This window comes from Hyla sarda, chromosome 1 (genome assembly GCF_029499605.1).
Source record: "Hyla sarda isolate aHylSar1 chromosome 1, aHylSar1.hap1, whole genome shotgun sequence".
Taxonomy (NCBI): domain Eukaryota; kingdom Metazoa; phylum Chordata; class Amphibia; order Anura; family Hylidae; genus Hyla; species Hyla sarda.
Genome location: NC_079189.1, coordinates 396658242 through 396679655, shown reverse-complemented (window position 1 = coordinate 396679655; position 21414 = coordinate 396658242). Strand labels below are relative to the sequence as shown.

The 21414-nt window shown below is 43.8% G+C and overlaps 1 protein-coding gene and 1 long non-coding RNA gene across 4 annotated transcripts in view; one reads left to right on the top strand and one right to left on the bottom strand.

Moving 5' to 3' along the window:
- The window catches only part of HAUS4 (HAUS augmin like complex subunit 4), a 47907-nt gene extending 31301 nt beyond the window's left edge, over positions 1-16606 (top strand). For both annotated transcript variants that reach the window (XM_056526863.1, XM_056526853.1), the window contains exons 3-9: positions 7814-7945; positions 8070-8204; positions 8288-8384; positions 9416-9561; positions 15523-15653; positions 15731-15799; positions 15896-16606. In XM_056526863.1, the coding sequence (XP_056382838.1) occupies positions 7814-7945; positions 8070-8204; positions 8288-8384; positions 9416-9561; positions 15523-15653; positions 15731-15799; positions 15896-16079 (894 nt within the window). In that variant the 3' untranslated portion in view covers positions 16080-16606. The remainder of the gene's footprint in view (positions 1-7813; positions 7946-8069; positions 8205-8287; positions 8385-9415; positions 9562-15522; positions 15654-15730; positions 15800-15895) is intronic.
- LOC130276905 (uncharacterized) overlaps positions 1-21414 on the bottom strand; it is a 71612-nt gene that overhangs the window by 45553 nt on the left and 4645 nt on the right. Inside the window, exons 2-3 of one of the 2 annotated variants that reach the window (XR_008845289.1) lie at positions 16731-16890; positions 7765-7928 (exon numbers count right to left, since the gene is read on the bottom strand). This is a non-coding gene — a long non-coding RNA (uncharacterized LOC130276905). Of the gene's footprint in view, positions 1-7764; positions 7929-15851; positions 15975-16730; positions 16891-21414 lie in introns of those variants that run through there. The other variant, XR_008845291.1, reaches the window with a different exon arrangement.

Below are 21414 nucleotides of genomic sequence, written 5' to 3'. Positions count from 1 at the left end.
ACCTCCCGGACGACCTGCAAGACCGAGCGCCAAAACGATGAAAGCACGGGACAAGCCCACCATATATGCGTCATCGTACCCACAGCAGCTCCACATTGCTAACAAGCCTCTGGAACAGAAGGATACCAGCGATGAAGAGTCGCCGGTACACAGTACCAGCGAGACAGGATTTTGTAGCATGTTTCCTGCGCTTTGGTGGCAATCGCAGACTTGTGAGTTAGGTAGAAACACCTGGCCCAAGCTTCTGGTGCAAATGTCTCACCCAGCTCGTTTTCCCATGCACGACAATATGCCGGGAGGGATTGAGATCTAGGAGATAATAGCAAGCCATACAGAATAGAGATGGAGTGTCTGGGGTACAAGGAGGCAAGGCAAAAACGCTCAAACAATGACCGTTCAAGGTGCAACTCAAAAGACGTCGGGAGAGAGGAGTAAAAGTGGCGCAACTGAAGATAAGCAAAGGGGGCTCGTCGAGAGGACGGCCTCTCTGTCAGCAGTGTATCCAAGGGCTTAAGCTGGCGCTCGGCTAAAACATGGTGAAAGCGGAGGGGGTGAGATCGGGAGGCGGCAAAAAAAGGGACCCTCAGATGAAGCCCCAGGTGGGAAATCAGGGTGGTCGGTCACTGGGAGAAGGGGACCCTGGCGGTAAATTAAACAACTCCCCATGCCAGCAGAGTGTAAGGAGGCAAGAGTATGACGGGTAGAATAAGAAGTCGGGTACGAGGTCAACTGGGTTGGGGACCAGGTCCAAGGCAAGGTGGCCAGGGCTTTAGGGCAGATGTCTTGGGCCAGGCGAACCCACAACTTGGAGTCGGGTTGTGGGACCAGTCAAGGACACGGGCATGTACGCAGGCCAAAAAGTACAATCTGCAATCAGGCAGATCCGCTCCTCCAGATAATTTAGGTCTGTAAAGGAGAAGGCGATTCAATCGAGGACGTTTCCATGACCAGACAACCCAAAGCAAGGCTGTATGAGTTGCCAAAAGGAAGAAGGGAGGTGAATAGGGATGGTTTGTAGGAAATATAATAAACGGGGCAGAAGGTTCATTTTCAGGATGCTCATCCGAACAAACCAAGAGAACTCCCTCCTATCCCAGGAAGTAAAGTCCACACCAAACTGTGCTAGCAAGGGTGAAAAGTTGAGGGAGAACAATTGAGAGAGGTCGGAGGATATCCTGGTGCCTAAGTAAGTGATGCCCTGGGGAGGCCAAGTAAAGGGAAAGGCCAAACGTAGGGAGGCCACTGTATGCCCTGGTAAGGAGACACCAAGTGCCTCAGATTTGGAATAGTCAATTTTAAAATTAGACCAAGCACCAAAGTCCCGAAGGCGGACCCTGAGATTGGGCAACGACATCACACGGTCTGTAAGGTAAACTAATAGATTATCAGCGAAAGCAGAGCACTTATATTCAGTGTCAAGGACAGTCACCCCACGAATGTTGGGGTCAGCTCTGATTCCAGCTATAAGATGCTCCATCACCAGGACGTACAGAAGGGGGGAGAGGGGGCATCCCTGACGTGTACAATTACGAATGGGGAAGGGGTCTGACAGGATGCCGTTGATTTTTAAACAAGCTGACGGGGAATCATAAAGGGCCCTGACCTTAGCTACAAAGTTGGAGCCAAGCCCAACGTGATGTAAGGTTTGTGCCAGGGAGGACCAGGAGATTCGATCAAATGCCTTTTCGGCATCAAGGGAGAGCACCATCAAGGGTAACCTAGCAGTGTTGGCATAGTGGATAAGGTCAATGGTCTTGATGGTGTTATCTCTGGCCTCCATCCCGGGCACAAAGCCCACCTGATCAAGATGAATCAGAGAGTGGAGGATGGAGTTGAGGCGGGCCGCCAGTAATTTAGATTAAATCTTTAGGTCCACGTTTAAAATGGAGATAGGGCGGTAGCTCCAACACAACTGGGGGTCCTTACCAGGTTTGGGAAGTACTACTATATGGGCCAGCATGGAGGGGGTTGGAATGGGAGGGGAGGGAGAAACAGAGTTAAAAGCCCAAAGCATGAGTGGGGACAGGGAGTCTCAGGGTTTTGTAAAATTTGGCCGTATACCCATCAGGGCCAGGGCTCTTTCCACCCGGGAGGTCGTTGATAACTAGGGCCAGTTCATCCGGAGAGAAAGGAGCATCCAGCTGGGGGAGTCTGGGGGGACAGAAGGAAAAGATGAGTGCAAGGGTGGGGAAGGGGGGGAGGGAGAAGGTAGATTGTATAGGTCAGAGAAAAAGGTGTGGAAAGTGGAAATGATATCTGGGGTCGAGTGAACTACCGAGCCAGCGCAAGAGCGAATACAGGGAATATGGGTGAGGGCAAATCGGGTGTGCAGCGCCCTGGCCAGCATGCAACCACTCTTGTTCCCATATTCGTAGAACCTACTTCAACCCATCTGGAGCCAGCAACCCCAAGATTCTTCCAGTAAGCGCTTAACCTCAAGCCTAGCAAGCTGCAAATCTCGAAGAACTGAGTGGGAGAGGGAGCAATTATGGGACAATTCCAGGGAGGAGACCCGGAGGAGAGCATTATGGAGAGCCTGGGCCCGGCCCTTTTTCAGACGAGAGCCGTGTTTGAAGAGTACCCCCCTAAGAACACATTTAAGAGCTTCCCACTGATAGTAAGGGGCCGTGGGGTCAGATTGGTGGTCAGCTAAAAAGGAGGAAACAGTTGTGGTCAGATCTGCCAGACAGAGCGGGTCCATGAGCAGGGATTCGTTCAGTCTCCACGACCAGGCAGAGCGAGTCTGTGATGGAAGATGGAGAGTACAGAAAATTGGGGCATGGTCAGACCACAAAATGTTACCAATGGAGGAGGATACAACCCATGGCAAGGCGCTATGCTGAACTAGAATGTAGTCCAGGCGACTGTATGACCCATGCAGGGAAGAAAAAAAATTGTAAGCCCTGTCTGAAGGGTGTTGGAGATGCCAAATATCAGACAGCTGCAGGAGAGCAAGAGCCCTCTTCACACGTTTAACAGCAGCATAAGATATACTGGAATGACCCGTGGAATTATCCAGGGTAGGGTTCAGAGTCAAATTTAGATCCCCACAAAGGACCAGAGTCCCCCGGGCAAAATAGAGTCGACAAGGTCGACCAGGAAATCCACCGGACCCAGCATTAATGACAGTGAGCGTGGAACCCCCCAGGGTGAGAGATAAGACTATGTATCAGGACTGCGGGTCTAAGATATCATTAAGGACCTGGTGGACAAGGGATTTGAGCAATGGCAGCCCCCTTAGCCCGCGCGTCTGGGTTATTAGCACAGAACCAAACGGGATAATGTTTGTCCTTAAGGGCAGGGGCATGACCAACCTTATAGTGGATTTCCTGAAAGCAAGCGATGTGAACCTTGCGTCTGTGGAGATGGTGCAGAATCTGTGTCTGTTTCGCAGGTATGTTAAGAGTGAGCCGGAAGAAGCACTTGACGAAACGTTGCTCTGTTTGTACGCACCTGCATGCACCTTATCTCGTGTAATAAAGCTGTTCACACGCAAGTGAGTTGCCATCTCATTCCTTCTATATTGGATGTTAAGTCCCTTCACATTGAAGGAAGCTATGTTGAGCCCCGCCATAGCAAGACGATGGAGAGTGGTTCATGCCCGCCAGGCAACCCAAGAAAGAAAGAAGACGGTAGAAAAAAAAGAAAGCGAGCCACAAAAGACAGGGATAAGAAGACAAGAAGAAAGGGAGGAAACACAGACAGCAGCAAAGGCACCACCGCAGCTCAAACTAAGAAAGAAGTGGTCAAGGACCAAAGAGACAAACCCCCGGAAAATAACCCGACGGAGTCACCAACCTAGTGGGGGAAGTAGAAAGCACTCAAGCAGAGGGTGAGTCCGGAGGCAGCACCCCACATGAGGCTAAAGAAACAGGTATTATGAGAAGGAGACCTCTAGAGGGACGATGAAAGCCATGAGGAAAGATAAAAGTGCAAAATGGAGGTTAAAACCAAGGAGCAGAGACCTCTTGACACAAGTGAAGAGGAAGAAGGAAGAGGAGGCGCATGAAAAAGTTACGTGATCTACCAACAGGAATCAAGGAATGAGAACAGCAATCAGCAGCATAACATTACAATAATAAAGTGGCAAAGGAAGGCCCTGCCCGGGATGAGGAGGGGACAGATTCCCAACGAGTAATCAACCTTTGGTGGCGGGAGTCCCGCAGTGGAAGTCCAGAACGGGCCTGTTTAGGGGACTTCTGGGGTGACTGTTAGGCCGCTTGGGGGCTAGAGGGGCAAGCATGGGCCAATCAGGCAAGGTGATAGATGGCAAGTCCTGCAAAAGTCCTGGAAGGTCATCTGGGGAGCGAAGGTTGTAAGTTTTGCCATCTTTCCGCACCATGAGGGCGAACAGGGAAACCTCAGCGGTAAATGAGGCCTCTCTCCCTGAGAATATCCAGCAGCGGCCGGAGGGCTGCACGTTGAGCCAAGGTATGGCGGGACAAGTCCGGATACAGCTGCACTTCAACATCCTTGTAGAGAATCCGGTGAAGGGTGCGGGCCACACTGAGACTGTCCTCCTTGATAGCATAAAAGTGGACCCGACAAATGACATCTCGGGGGCGTCTATCATCAGGACGAGGAGGACGAAGAGCTCTATGGGCCCTGTCCATTTCAATGTGTGCATCCTCAGGTCATTGAAAATTGACAGCAAGACAGGATACAGTTCATCAGGGCCTACAATCTCAGGCAGGCCACGAAGGCGAATATTGTTACGCCTGTTACGATTCTCAACATCTTCCAAGTATTGTTGCAAGACGAACAGCTGGTCACTATGCTTCTGCACCGTCTCCTGGAGAGCATGAAGCGAGGCAGCAGACGAATCCTGAGCAGTGACAACCGTGTCCACTGTAGATGACAAGGTAGACACCTCTGAGCAAAGCTGAGCAAATTCCTGCTTGCACTCTATCACCACTTGTTTAGCCAAAGAAAAGTCCTCTCTAGTAGGTAATGAAGCCATCAAGAAACTTAAGTCCGCAAGAGTAATCGGTCGGTCCGTCTCTGCAACCGAAGGAGAGGCAGCACAGGATGGATCCTTCTGGAAGGAAGTAGGTAGAGGGGAGGCAGGTGGAGGGGAGCGAAGAACTGGTGAAGTACACCTCAAACTCAATGGGGGGTCCAGGTGCACAGGCGCCTCCAACTCAAGGTGTCCCCCTGCATGGGGTGAGGAGGGACAGTGGTTAGGGGGGTCCCAGGAGGAGCCAGAGAACCACTGCGGAGAGGGGGGTGCCAGGACCAATGGTGCAGCTGGGGTTGGGGAGGGCACCGCATGAAATGCCATCACAGGCGAGGGGCAATGTCCAGGAATAGGGGGCCACTCAGAAGGTGTCAGCAGGTGGCTCAGCACAGGCCCCTCAGTGGAGGCCGCAGGGGACCCAGTGGCAGGCGCACTCTGAGAGCAGTGGGGCCAGAGGGGGCCTCCCTGTGATGGGGAGGCATGAGCATGAGAGCCAGCAGGGACGGGGAATGCATGGTGCTATTGAGGAGGAGAAGTAGTGCAGGCTGCCCATTGCGGGATCGCTCACCTGTGGGGCGCAGCAGTCCTGTAGTGTGCCGGCAGTGGCGCGATCCTGCACCGCGCGCTCAGCCAGCACGGGAAGCAGTCCCGGTTTCATCAGCTCGTGGCCTCGCTGGGAAGGTGGCGGGAGGCTGTGGCAGAGCGGAGGCATCGGCAGCCGGCAGAGACTTAGGCAGCAGGGTCCCGGAGGTGAGCGGCAGTTTTCCGGAGTCCACATGGAGAGGCTGGTGAGTGTCCTGGAGGGAGTGCGACCCGCCCGCAGACCGCACAACAGAGGGAAACACAGGGGAGGAGGGAGCCGCCATGTTGGCCGGAGGCAGCGAGGAGCTGCTGCGAGGCTGAGAACGGGGGAAATAGCCTGTTAGATCCTGCTGGGGGGAAGCTGGACGGGTCAGGGTCCCCCTCCAAGACTTCTTCCTACTGTGCCCTATATACAGATCCCGAGGTCTCCTTGAAACTAGGGGTGCAGGACCGGAGCTCCTCCAACACACGTCCTCACACGAGCATAACTAGCCACGCCCCCCAGGTAGAGTGTTTTTTAACTCATCATTGTTTTTTCACTCTTAGGTCCTAATAGCATAGGGATTGGCAGGTAAAGAACAAAGGGGGAGATTTATCAAGCTGCTCCCGCCATTTTTATTTATTTATTTTTTTGCTGTAAAAAGGCGCATCGTTGTGCAATTTTTGGTATTTTTGCAATTTTTTCGCTTCTTTTTCTTATATGGCATTTTAACATAAATGACTGCGGGAAGCAGCATTCCGTTTTGACTTAGGCAGTGGAAGATATTTACTATATGCATCTTTTTAACTTAAGCGCATGAACTGGCGCATGTAATTCAATAAATGCATAAATATAGACGAGGGTGGAGGCAAGCTCCTGTACAGTTTAGTCCATTGTTATACTGCTCTAATTACATAAGGTTATGTGTTAGAACACTGTGTCATGCTTGGTTATGTCCTCTTTCAAATATAGTAATTTTTTTATTTAACTAAATGTGTTTACTCTTTTTTTTTTCCTTTTACCTCTTTTTAATTTGCAAAAATTAAGATGATCTACATATGTACATATTTTAAATGTTAATTTTTTCTTTCAAAATATACTTCAGGGATAAATTTCCATCCTTAAACCTGACCATTATTTATTTCCCCCACACTCTTACATTTACAATTTTAAACAGATGGCGTGTATCCATGTTTAAATTATTTACCAATTTAATGTACCAAATCTCATTTCTTTCCAATGTACAATTCTGCCTTTTTGTTATTGAACAGTTTTTCTTTAATATCTCCACCTGCCCGCAGCTTTTAGAATTGTATATAATTTTTCATTTAAAAAATACAAACTTTTCAGTTATTCCAAGTTTGCATTTCTCTTTTTCTGTTCTGTAAATAGTACAGCGTGGTTAAAGTATTTAACCCTTTGACAATGAAAAATTGCTGTTTGGTTACTTTAGAATGTGGTGTCTTGTTAAAATAGAAAAATAGCAGTATGATCTTTGGCTTGTGCAACACCACCATGTATCCTTAGGTCAGAATTGGCTAAATAACTCTCATCTAGCTGAGTATACTGTTTCATAAGACAAACTGCTTTTGGAGGCTTCCAGTGCATTCTAAGGTAATGAAAAACGCAAAGACGCAATATTTATCAAGTCCATGCGCCTTTTTGATAAATAAGGTGCACAGCAGTCTAAAATATTGCAAAAAAAAAACATTAAAAAATGCTTCTCACAGACAACATTGATAAATCTCCCCCAAAGTCTTTTTTTGCTGTATTAAAAATATAAGCTAACACCTGTAACCACCTCTCCCCGCAATCGCCTGTCATTACATTTTCGCTATGTTTATAACTCTACAAGGCCATCTTTAATTCTTCCATAACTCTGTGTAATGTGTGGAGGTGGTGAGTGTGCTAGCCTCTCATTTCTGGAGATATAGCACACCTCTGTGTTGCCTATCCTTGAACATAGTTCTGATTAACTGGGAGCACTATTTTTCCTGTGTATTGACTAATGTCCCTCTCTTGCTGGTTTCTGTCGGTCACATTTCTCCAGCACAAGGTAACCGTGAAATCTCAGCTTAAAGGCATTTTAATAGCAATGAATAATGTTCACAAGGACAGAACACTGTACAAAGCAATATTAAGCCACGTTGACAGAAAATTGGTAGCCCCACCATTGCCCCGATGCAACATTATCTGTATTGTGCGCTTGAGAGGCGGCTATCGGATGTCATTGAATGATGATTACCTCTTTCACAGATTTCTCATGCTCATGATTTTCTGACCCCTTTTTTAAGGCACAACGAGAGCTACGACTGCAGAGGAAAGTTTGGTTGAGGTCTGAAGTTATTCATCGGCTTATACAGGAGATATTAATAGACTTGCAGGTGAAGAAGCAGGAGGGCACGATATCTGATGAGGAGAATAAGGTTAGTATTTTACTTTATTATTTCTTGTTCCTTATGTACTTTGATAATTTACCTTAAATCTCCCCTTTTTTCTACTTATTTATATTTTCTCATTTATACCCCCCTCCCTCCACACCTTGTACAGTTCCAGGAAGGCCTTCAGCAGTGTCTCTTGGTCTCAGAATGCTCACGTCTCCTGCCTTCTGAATCAGAGTCTGCTTCTGTACCTCTTCTTGGATTGGAGAAGCAAGACCTGCATGAACTTCTGCCTTCACATATGGTGACCTAACGCTAATCTCTTTTCTTATACTGTGTATGGTCCTGTCTTTTTTTGTGATTGTGACTAGTTTCCTTGTATTTTAGGATGTTCTTTGGATAAGAGAGAGAATGCACAAGCAGCTGGAAGAGGCCCTACGAAAGAAATGCTTTACTTTTTTGTCTTTTCACCAACCAGAGTCAGGTGCGATCATTCATTGTACCTCAAGCAGCACAATCGGAAAAGACCGATGTGATTGTAACCAAAGTCTTTAGTGTATATAGGTCTTTATATGAACCAGTATTTTAGTTTGGGGTATGATTTAACCCCTTAATGGCCAGCCTACATTTCAGACTGATGCAGTTTTTTTTGTTTCAATTTTTTTAAGGCCACTTTTAATTTTCCCATCAGTGTAGCTGTATGACAGCTTTTTATTTTTCCAGATGCCCCATATTTTTTCTTTTTTAATTTAGATTTTTCTATACACTATATAAGAGGTTGAGTGGCTGAGATCAGAGTTTTTTTTTTTCTAAAGTCAACAGAAAACTTAAAGGGGTACTCCGGCACTACGACATCTTATCCCCTATCAAAATGATAGGGGATAAGATGTCTGACCGCTGAGGTCCCGCCGCTGAGTACCCCTGCAATCTCTCATGCATCACCCACCTGTCGCAGCTGCATGAAGCAATGATCACTCTGTGTCTGAAGACTCAAGACCACGGGACCAGAGTATCATGATGTCATGATTCTGTCCTCTCAATGCAAGTTAATGGGAGGGGGCTTGATGGCCGTCACGCCGCCTCCGATAAACTTGCATTGAGGGGGCGGGGTGTAACATCACAAGGGGGCGGAGTAGTGTCGTCACGATACTTCGGACCTGTGGTCATGAGTGTTCAGACACTGAGCGATCATCGCTCTGTGCAGCTGAGACAGGTGGGTGCTGCATGAGAAATTGCAGGGGTCCCCAGCGGCAAGACCCCCGCGATCAGACACCTTATCCCCTATACTTTGGATAGGGGATAAGAAGTCTTAGGGACGGAGTACCCCTTTAAAACACTATTAGACACCTATGCTGGACTTGTGCAACAGCACCAAAAACACACTGCTGTGGCATGAGGCTCCTTAATAGACCCTTACCTGTTATATATATTTAGCTTACTGACTTCACAGCTCTGCTTCTTGACTATAAATTATGACCAATCACCCAATTTGCATTATGTCTCTTTATGTTTCAGATGAGGAAGGTGAAGTCCTCCGCGCAGCAAAAGCTCTTCGTCTTGCCTCAACACTAGAGGATGAAAAAAGGAGGTTAAAAAGTGAGCAAGAAAAACATCAGGAAATGGGAGCCTTGCTTGAAAAGCAGCAAGAGATGTATCCCTCTGTAAGTTATTGGGAATAGCTATATAATATGTAATAGTAAATTATTAAACAGTTTCATGGCAATTAGCAAAAAATCCTTTTTGTGCTTCATCCCAGTCAACCAGAAGTTTGGACTGGAGAGAAGCACAAAAAGGGTTTTTTGCTAATTGCCATGAAACTGTGTATACTCTCCACAATGAAGTTCTCCAGCAGCTACAGTGTGTATTAGAAATGCCCTTATCACACTGGAACTTAAAGTAGTACTGTTGTGTAGACCAACTTATCCCTGATAAGCGTCAGATCGCAGGGGGTCTGACCGCTGGGATCACACTGTGATCTCCTGCACGGAGAGCCCTCCCCATGAACGTAGCGTGTCGACCACAGCACAAGGCGATGGGAGAGCCCCCCCATGCATTTCTATCAGAGAGCCAGAGATACAAATGCTGTGTAACTCTGGCTCTCCCATACAGATACCTGGAGGGGGCAGGAGATCACAGGGGGTCCCAGCGGTCAGACCTCTTTTGATCAGCCACTTATCCCCTATCCTTTGGGTTAGGGATAAATTGTCCTACACCACAGTACTCTTTTAAACCCTTAAGGACCCAGCCAATTTTCACTGTAGGACCCGGCCATTTTTTGAACATCTGACCACTGTCACTTTAAGCATTAATAACTCTGGGATGCTTTTACCTTTCATTCTGATTCAGAGATTGTTTTTTCGTGACATATTATACTTTATGGTAGTGGTAAATTTTCGTCCATACTTGCATCATTTCTTGGTGAAAAATTCCCACATTTGATGAAAAAATTTAAGCTTTGAATCTCTCTGCTTGTAAGGAAAATAGACAAACAAAATAAATTATAAATTGATTCACATATACAATAAGTCTACTTTATGTTTGCATCATAAAGTTGACATGTTTTTACTTTTGGAAGACATCAGAGGGCTTCAAAGTTCAGCAGCAATTTTCCAATTTTTCACACAATTTTCAAAATCGGAATTTTTCAGGGACCAGTTCAGTTTAAGTGGATTTGAAGGGCCTTCATATTAGAAATATCCCACAAATGACTCCATTATAAAAACTGCACTCCTCAAAGTATTCAAAATGACATTCAAAAGGTTTGTTAACCCTTTAGATGTTTCACAGGAATAGCAGCAAAGTGAAGGAGAAAATTCAAAATCTTCATTTTTTACACTCGCATGTTCTTGTAGACCCAGTTTTTGAATTTTTGCAAGGGGTAATAGGAGAAAAAGTCCCCCAAAATGTGTAACTCCATTTCTCTCAAGTAAGGAAATACCTTATATGTGTATGTCAAGTGTTCGGCGGGCGCAGTAGAGGGTTCAGAAGGGAAATAGCAACAATGGGATTTTGGAGAGTGAATTTTGATGAAATGGTTTTTGGGGGGTGTGTCACATTTAGGAAGCCCCTATGGTTCCAGAAAAAAAAAAACACATGGCATACCATTTTGGAAACTACACCCCTCAAGGCATGTAACAAGGGGTCCAGTGAGCCTTAACACCCCACAGATGTTTGACGACTTTTCGTTAGTCGGATATGTAAATGAAAAAAAAAAAATTTCACTAAAGTGCAGTTTTTCCCCCCCCAAATTTACTATTTTTACAAAAGTTAATGGGAGAAAATGCCCCCTAGAATTTGTAACCCCATCTCTTCTGAGTATGGAAATACCCCATGTTAGGATGTAAAATGCTCTGCGGGCGAACTGCAATGCTCAGAAGAGGAGGAGTCACATTTGGCTTTTGGAAAGCAAATTTAGCTGAAATGGTTTTTGGTGGGCATGTCGCATTTAGGAAGCCCCTATGGTGCCAGCACAGCAAAAAACAACCCACATGGCATACTATTTTGGAAACTACACCCCTCAAGGAACGTAACAAGGGGTACAGTGAGCCTTAACACCTCACAGGTGTTTTACGACTTTTTGTTGAAGTTGGATGTGTAAATTAAAAAAAAATATTTTTCACTAAAAATGCAGTTTTCCCCAAAAAATTTTAAATTTTTACAAGGGGTAATAGGAGAAAATGACCCCCAAAATTTGTAACCCCATTTCTTCTGAGTATGGAAATACCCAATGTGTGGATGTCAAGTGCTCTGCTGGCGCACTACAATGCTCAGAAGAGGAGGAGCGCCATTGAGCTTTTGGAGAGTGAATTTGTTTGGAATGGAAGTCAGGGGCCATGTGCGTTTACAAAGCCCCCCGTGGTGCCAGAACAGTGGACCCCCCCATATGTGACCCCATTTTGGAAACTACACCCCTCACAGAATTTAATTAGGGGTGCAGTGAGTATTTACACCCCACTGGCATTTGACAGATCTTTGAAACAGTGGGCTGCGCCCCTGTGGGGTGTAAATGCTCACTGTACCCCTTATTACATTACATGAGGGGTGTAGTTTCCAAAATGGGGTCACATGTGGGGGGGGTCCATTGTTCTGGCTCTATGGGGGCTTTGTAAACACACGTGGCCTTCAATTCCGGACAAATTTTCTCTTCAAATGTCGCTCTTCTGAGCATTGTAGTTCACCTGCAGAGCACTTTACGTCCATACATGGGGTATGTTCTTACTCAGAAGAAGTGGGGCTACAAATTTTGGGGGGCTTTTTTTTCCTATTTTCCCTTGTGAAAATGAAATATTTAGGGTAACCCCAGCATTTTAGTGAAAAAAATAGTTTTTTTCATTTTCCCATCCAAATTTAATGAAAAGTTGTCAAACACCTGTGGGGTGTTAAGGCTCAATATACTCCTTGTTACGTTCCGTGAGGGGTGTAGTTTCCAAAATGGAGTCACATGTGGGTATTTTTTTGCGTTTATGTCAGAACCGCTGTAAAATCAGCCACCCCTGTGCAAATCACCAATTTAGGCCTCAAATGTACATAGTATGGGGCAACACCAGCATGTTAGTGTAAACATTTTTATTTTTTTACACTAACAGGCTGGTGTAGCCCCCAACTTTTCCTTTTCATAAGGGGTAAAAGGTGAAAAAGCCCCCTCAAAATTTGTAGTGCAATTTCTCCCGAGTACGGAAATACCCCATATGCGGCCCTAAACTGTTTCCTTGAAATACGACAGGGCTCCGAAGTGAGTGAGCGCCATGCGCATTTGAGGACTAAATTAGGGATTGCATAGGGGTGGACATAGGGGTATTCTACGCCAGTGATTCCCCAACAGGGTGCCTCCAGCTGTTGCTAAACTCCCAGCATGCCTGGACAGTCAGTGGCTGTCCGGAAATGCTGGGAGTTGTTATTTTGCAACAGCTGAAGGCTCCATTTTGGAAACACTGCCGTACGATACGTTTTTCTTTTTTATTGGGGGGACAGTGTAAGGGGGTGTATATGTAGTTTTTTACTCTTTATCCCTCTTATTTTCCAGGTCGCCATAGATATGACCCAGAATTGCGCAAATCGCCAGTGTGAATTCACCGGCGATGTGCTGTGATCAACGACATGGGAGGGTCTGATGACCCGCTCCCCCTGGGCATCGATATCAGCAGTCACCCCGGTCCGGTCCCCGCCGGACGTACGCATACGTCATGGGTCCTTAACTACCAGGGTCCCATGACGTAGGCGTATGTCAAGCGTCCTTAAGGGGTTAAGAAATGTCAACTGGCCAAGTTACCATCTTGTAAATTATTACACATGTTAGAAGTCACAAAAAATTTCTGAGATCTGAAACAAAAAGGACCTGACCTCTGGCTTGCTCTGTTATGTAACCAAATAACAATTTGGTGGCTTGTTATATCCAATGTGAATTTGTGTGAGTTATTTGAGTGCCAATCAAACCTCCTATAGGAATGGTACAGTCATGGCCGTAAATGTTGGCACCCCTGAAATTTTTCTAGAAAATGAAGTATTTCTCACAGGCAATGATTGCAGTAACACATGTTTTGCTATACACCTGTTTATTCCCTTTGTGTGTATTGGAACTAAACCAAAAATGGGAGGAAAGAAAGCAAATTGGACATAATGTCACACCAAACTCCAAAAATGGTCCGGACAAAATTATTGGCACCCTTTCAAAATTGTGGAAAAATAAAATTGTTTCAAGCATTGTTTCAGTGATGCTTCCTTAAGCTCACCTGGGATAAGTAACAAATGAGGGAAATATAAAAATCACACCTGAAAGCAGATAAAAAGGAGAGAAGTTCACTTAGTCTTTGCATTGTGTGTCTGTGTGTGCCACACTAATTATGGACAAAAGAAATAGGAGAAGAGGACTTGAGAATTAAAATTGTGGAAAAATTATCTACAATCTCAAGGTTACAAGTCCATCTCAAGAGATCTAGATTTGCCTTTGTCCACATTGCACAACATTGTTAAAGGAGAACTCCAGAATACAAAAATTGTCCTCCATACTGCCGACAGTAAAAAAATAAATAGAGATATAACTTCCTTCACTCCCTCGGTGCCTCAGGTAACCCACTCCGGTACTCGCCGCCGCAGCAGGTGTCGGGGCCGAAAACGTCACACTGCCGCTCAGCCTATCGCTGGCAGAGTCGGGACTTCGCTGAAGCCGGTGATTGGCTGAGTGCAGTATGACTTGCCGACCACCGGCAACCAGGAAGAGGATCGTGGCGGAGACCGGAGTGGGTTTCCGGGGGAGCAAAGGAAGGTATGTATCTATTTTTTTTTTACTGCCGGCAGTATGGAGGACAATTTTTCAATTCTGGATTTCTCCATTAAGAAGTTTGCAACCCATGGCACTGTAGCTAATCTCCCTGGGTGTGGACGGAAGAGAAAAATTGATGAAAGGTGTCAACGCAGGATAGTCCGGATGGTGGATAAGCAGCCCCAAACAAGTTCCAGATATTCACGCTGTCCTGCAGGCTCAGGGAGCATCAGTGTCAGCGTGAACTATCCGTCAACATTTAAATGAAATGAAACGCTATGGCAGGAGACCCAGGAGGACCCAACTGCTGACACAGACATAAAAAAAGCAAGACTACATTTTGCCAAAATGAACTTGAGTAACCCAAAATCCATCTGGGAAAATATCTTGTGGACAGATGAGACCAAGATAGAGCATTTTGGTAAAGCACATCAATCAGCACATCATTCTACTGTTTACCAAAACTGAGGCCTACAAAGAAAAAAACACAGTACCAACAGTGAAATATGGTGGAGGTTCAATTATGTTTTGGGGTTGTTTTGCTGACTGAGTGCCTTGAATGTGTGCAAGGCATCATGAAATCTGAGGATTACCAACAGATTTTAGGTTGCACTGTACAGCCCAGTGTCAGAAAGCTGGGTTTGTGTCCGAGGTCTTCCAGCAGGACAATGACCCCAAACATACGTCAAAAAGCACCCAGAAATGGATGGCAACAAAGCGATGGAGAGTTCTGAAGTGGCCAGGAATGAGTCCAGATCTAAATCCCATTGAACACCTGTGGAGAGATTTTAAAATTGCTGTTGGGAAAAGGCATGCTTCCAATAAGAGAGACCTGGAGCCGTTTGCAAAGCAAGAGTGGTCCAACATTCCGGCTGAGAGGTGTAAGAAGCTTATTGATGGTTATAGGAAGTGACTGATTTCAGTCATTTTTTCCAAAGGGTGTTTGGTGTGACATGTCCAATTTGCTTTTTTTCCTCCCTTTTTTGGTTTAATTCCAATACACACAAAGGGAATAAACATGTGTATAGCAAAACATGTGTTACTGCAATCCTTTCCTGCGAGAAATACTTCATTTTCTAGAAAAATTTCAGGGGTGCCAACATTTACGGCCATTGCTGTATATACATGGCTCCTCATAGGTAAAAGGGTCATAGAGTCGGTCTTCCAGAGAAAACCAGTGTTGATCAATGATGGTCTGTACAAGTAAGCCCAGCAAGCTCTAAATAGATGGCTTCAGGAGGAACCTAAGTAAGGTTCTACCATGGCTGGATTTGTCAAACAACTAATTAAGCTAGAAAATGTCAGGCAACATGCTTTTACGGTAAAAATAAATAAAACTTAAATATTATTGTGTGCATTCTAGGTGCTTTTGCGATGCCTTTCACTTCTCCGACAGGCAGCCTCTGATCTCCGTCTTCAGGCTCAGTCTGACATAGACAAGATGAATGCCGAATACTTAGAAGCAAAGAGTAACGCTTTGTTTTTAAAACTAAGGTAAGTGATGTTACACTGTGGTTTAAGGTATGTTCTTTACCCCTGTTGCACTGATCATCCTCCTGTTTTTGTCACAGGATGAAAGAGCTTCAAGTTCTCACTGAGACTTACACTCCTGAGAAGGTTGAAGTTCACAAATATATCAGGTAAAGGAAGGAAAAAATAAAACAGAAAAGCACCCAAAACAACCCAACATACCTAGTTAAGGGCAATGCTCTATTTTCACTTCTGCAATTTTCCAGGTCTAATTTGGAGGCTGCTGTGAAATCTGAGAAGGCTGAACTATCGGCATCTAGACAAATCCTTGCCTCTTATGAATTCCTGGGTACAGAATTTGAAGAGCTGGTCAAAGAGTATACCCGACTAAGAGATAAAATTAAGGACAATCGCTGGGCAATTCAGGAGCTCAGCAAAACCTTACCCTGAGAGATGAAGAAACAAATCAGAAGGTTTTCTAGCCATGTAACGAAGAACTTGTCTTCTCCACTGCGCTGAGCTCAGCATCACAAGATTGGGGATTGTCTTCTATTTGCTTTATTTATTTGTTATTGCAGATATGTTACTCTTCTCTTCTTGATCAAAACCGTTTCTTTCATTTCCCTGTTTGTTTGTTTTTGCACATGGTCTATAAGTGTATGTGAGGCTGTGGTTTGGAGCCATTTCAGCTGTTCCATTAGGGCCGCTGCACTTTTAAGATTTCATTCAAATATTCAGGAGCAGTTGTGATAAAATGAGGCAGATGTCGTCATCTGAATATACACAGTAACAAAGCTGCCACACAGAATAGCTTTCGTTTGTTAAGGATGGGGTTCTAATATTAATTTGTCTGTGATATATCATTCCATAAAGAAGCCACAGCTTCACTTTAGCATTCTGTACATACTGTACATGGTTTTCCTAACTTTAAATATGTAACTTAATGCACTGTAAATAAATGACTTAAATAAAATAATCTGGGATTAAAATGTATTGCCCTCTAGTGTATAATTTCTTAGGAAGCAAATAAAGCAGTAAAAAAAAAAAAAAAAAAAACTGCTCAGGTTAAGAAAAAAAAAATAAAGAAATAAATGTGCTTACCAGATCCTTCCTGTTTTGCATCTCAACATGAAGGAACTCGCTGGTCACTGCTGTGGTCAGTAGTTGGCTGAGCAGAAACTTGTATGGAATGGAAAGGAGAAAGCAGTGGGGACCCACTGGCGAGGGTCAGCAGCAGATGTTCATCTCTTTTCAAAAATGTCTGAAACAGTAGAAATTACTTTGAGTGTGATGTTGTGGTTCTAATTTGTGTAGCGGTCTGTTGACGGGTATGTTACTGATGAAAATTAAAGACCTTTTGTAATATGGTTGTTTAAAAATAATAATAATAATTAATAAAGAAAACCACTCCTGAAAACTAGGGGTCCCCATACCTACTGCAACAATAACCAGTCCTGCAGCAGCATCAGGTTTGTCTATGAGTCATGGACACGAGATGACCCCTGAACAAGGCTTTATGAGCAGACTCACCAATCACCTCCCAACACAAGAAGGGACACGCCTCCTTCCCCTGAGAGGATTTCTAACACTGTGAACTAATGGAAAGAGGGATTTTTATAATAAATATAGGTGATAGAGGCATAAAATTAGAAGTACATGGTCAGGATTAGGTACTGACTTCCCCTTTGAAATAAGATTTTGGTTTAGAAACTGTGAAGAGAATGAATAGAAACAGATGACCAGAAATTCTGAAAGAAAACTGATAATGTGAAAAGTTTTTTCACTAAAGAAGAATAAAGAGTAGACTAAAGTACAAAAAGACAAATGTATCTAGCTGGCCAACTGAGATTCCTACACGGTTGGATTTACCATTCCTTACATAGGACCTCACCTATATCAATAGTTGAATCTTAATGGCCCATCCCTGAAGGGCACTTGGCGTCATATCAAACTCTGCTTCCCCTATACCAGTGTTTTCCAACCAGGGTGCCTCCAGCTGTTGCAAAACTACAACTCCCAGCAACTTTCTTCGGCTATCCAGGCATGCTAGGAGTTGTAGTTTTGCTACAGCAGGGAGGCACCCAGGTTGAGAAACACTGCGCTATACACACTTACTACACAAATCTCTTTGAGGATATTATTGTGGAGACCCTCCCAATCCCTGCCTTATCCTTTATCACCTCTTGCCAATGACAGGAACAGATATCTGGTTCAATGCTGGGAGATCTGTATAGGCAAAATATTCTCACTAGTCTTGAAGAACTGCAAAGCCAATCTGGGATCTGAGAACTGCTCATGTTTTCTACAGACTATACACACATAGCAAAATTCATTTTCCATTGACAACAATGTTACACAATATTATAAGAAAATCTGATTAATTTTTTTAACCATAAAAATACAGTTTTATGCTTTTTCTGTGTGTAAACATCTGTTGACAGGTCTGTTATTGTCATTACCAGTCACCTGAAGACACTACACCAGTGGTCTCTAAACTGCGGAACCCTAGATGTTGCAAAACTACAACTCCCAACATGCCGTGACAGCGAGTTGTAGCTTTTTTTAACAGCTGAAGGACCGCAGTTTGGAGACCACTGCACTACACTGTGACTTTTTGTAACAATACAGATTTTTTTTACCCATTGAGTTACAGCTGCAGTTCACAAGATTGCATACAGCTCAATAAATTGCTGTGGACTGCGGTTCTCACTCGACAGAGGAGGGATTATACACTGTGCCCCTAACCGACTTTTAACCCCTTAAGGACCCAGCCAATTTTCCCTGTAGGACCCGGCCATTTTTTTAACATCTGACCACTTTCACTTTAAGCATTAACCCCTTAAGGACCGGGGGTTTTTCCGTTTTTGCATTTTCGTTTTTTGCTCCTTGCCTTTAAAAAATCATAACTTTCAATTTTGCACCTAAAAATCCATATGATTGCTTATTTTTTGCGCCACCAATTCTACTTTGTAATGACGTCAGTCATTTTGCCCAAAAATCTACGGTGAAACGGATAAAAAAAATCATTGTGCGACAAAATTGAAAAAAAAAATGCAGTTTTGTAACTTTTGGGGGCTTTTCGTTTCAGTTTCTACGTAGTAAATTTTTCGGTAAAAATGACACCTTATCTTTATTCTGTAGGTCCATACGATTAAAATGATCCCCTACTTATATAGGTTTGATTTTGTCGAACTTCTGCAAAAAATCATAACTACATGCAGGAAAATTAATACGTTTAAAATTGTCATTTTCTGACCCCTATAACTTATTTATTTTTCCGTGTATGGGGCGGTATGAGGGCTCATTTTTTGCGCTGTGATCTGAAGTTTTTAGCGGTATCATTTTTGCATTGATAGGACTTATTGATCGCTTTTTATTCATTTTTAAATGATATAAAAAGTGACCAAAATGCAGTATTTTGGACTTTGGAATTTTTTTGCGCGCACGCCATTGACCGAGCGGTTTAATTAATTATATATTTTTATAATTCGGACAATACCACACGCGGTGATACCATATTTTTATTTACAATGTGTTTTTTTTTTATGGGAAAAGGGGGGTGATTCAAACTTTTATTAGGGAAGGGGTTAAATGATATTCATTCACTTTTTTTTTCCACTTTTTTTTGCAGTGTTATAGCTCCCATAGGGACCTATAACACTGCACACACTGATCTTTATCATTGATCACTGGTTTCTCATAGGAAACCAGTGATCGATGATTCTGCCGCATGACTGCTCATGCCTGGATCTCGGGTACTGAGCAGTCATTCGGCGATCGGACAGCAAGGAGGCAGGTAGGGGCCCTCCCGCTGTCCTGTAAGCTGTTAGGGATGCCGCGATTTCGCCTAGTCTATCCCGAACAGCCCACTGAGTTAACCGGCATGATTTCACTTTTGCTGCGCGCTATTAGCGGCGGGTCCCGGCTTCACTATGACGCCGGGCCCGCCGTGATATGATGCGGGGTTACCGTGTAACCCCCCGTTATACCACGGGAGCAGGACCAAGGACGTACCAGTACGTCCTTGGTCCTTAAGGGGTTAATAACTCTGTGATGCTTTTACCTTTCATTCTGATTCCGAGATTGCTTTTACTTTCAATAGATTTTTATTAACATTTTAAACACAGTGAGGCAGGTATGCAGCTCAATGACAGGCGCAGCTTTCTAAAATGAGAAGATATTTTGCACGCAGATCAATGGGAGTATCAATTTCCATAAGCAAAAAGGAGGAAAGGAGTAAAACAACTATTAACTATATAACCAGAGACCACACAATGACATATAACCAGAAGGTAATCTGCTGGTATAGGCAGAACTATAGAAAACGTCCTAATGCAGGGAACAGGAATATTGGATTGGACTATTCTGTGTTACCCTGAGAAAGTCGGACTACAGTATGCATAGGCTCCTAAGGAGCAGGTGAGGAAGCCATAGAAGGCCTTTGTGTATGTTGTTGGTATTATGACCGAAGTTTATCCGAGATTGTTTTTTCGTGACATATTCTACTTTAGGTTAGTGGTAAAATTTTGTCGATACTTGCATCGTTTCTTGGTGAAAAATTCCAAAATTTGATGAAAAAATTGAAAATAAGGAAAATAAATGTTCCAAATAAATTATATATTGATTCATATATACAACATGTCTACTTTATGATTGTATCATGAAGTTGACATGTTTTTACTTATGGAAGATATCAGAGGGCTTCAAAATATAGCAGCAATTTTCCAATTTTTCACAAAATTTTCAAAATTGAATTTTTTCAGGGACCAGTTCAGATTTGAAGTGGATTTGAAGGGCCTTCTTATTAGAAATACCCCACAAATGACCGCATTATAAAAACTGCACCCCTCAAAGTATTCAAAATGACATTCAAAAGGTTTGTTAATCCTTTAGGTGTTTCACAGGAATAGCAGCAAATTGAAGGAGAAAATTCAAAATCTTCATTTTTTACACTGGCATGTTCTTGTAGACCCAGTTTTTGAATTTTTACAAGGGGTAAAAGGAGAGAAATCTTCCTAAAATGTGTAACCCAATTTCTCTCGAGTAAGGAAATACCTCATATGTGTATATCAAGTGTTCGGCGGGCGCAGTAGATGGCTCAGAAAGGGAAGGAGCGACAGTTAGATTTTGGAGAGTGAGTTTTTCTGAAATGGTTTTTGTGGGGCATGTCGCATTTAGTAAGCCCCTATGGTGCCAGAACAGCAAAACAAAAACACATGGCATACTATTTTGGAAACTACACCCCTCAAGGCATGTAACAAGGGGTCCAGTGAGCCTTAACATCCCACAGGTGTTTCACGACTTTTTGTTAAAGTTGGATGTGTAAATGATTTTTTTTTTTCACTAAAATGCTAGTTTTCCCCAAAATTTTACATTTTTACAAGGGATAATAGGACAAAATGCCCACCAAAATTTGCAACCCCATCTCTTCTCAGAGATGCTCAGAAGAGAAGTAGTCACATTTGGCTTTTGAAAAGCAAATTTTGCTGAAATGGTTTTTGGAGGTCATGTCGCATTTAGGAAGCTCCTATGCTGCAAGAACAGCAAAAAAAACAAAAACACATGGCATACTATTTTGGAAACTACACCCCTCAAGGAACGCAACAAGGGGTACAGTGAGCCTTAACACCTCACAGGTGTTTTACGACTTTTTGTTAGTCGGATGTGTAGATGAAAAAAAAATGTTTTCAATAAAATGCTGGTTTTCCCCCAAATTTTACATTGGGGTAATAGGAGAAAATGACCCCCAAAATTTGTAACCCCATTTCTTCTGAGTATGGAAATA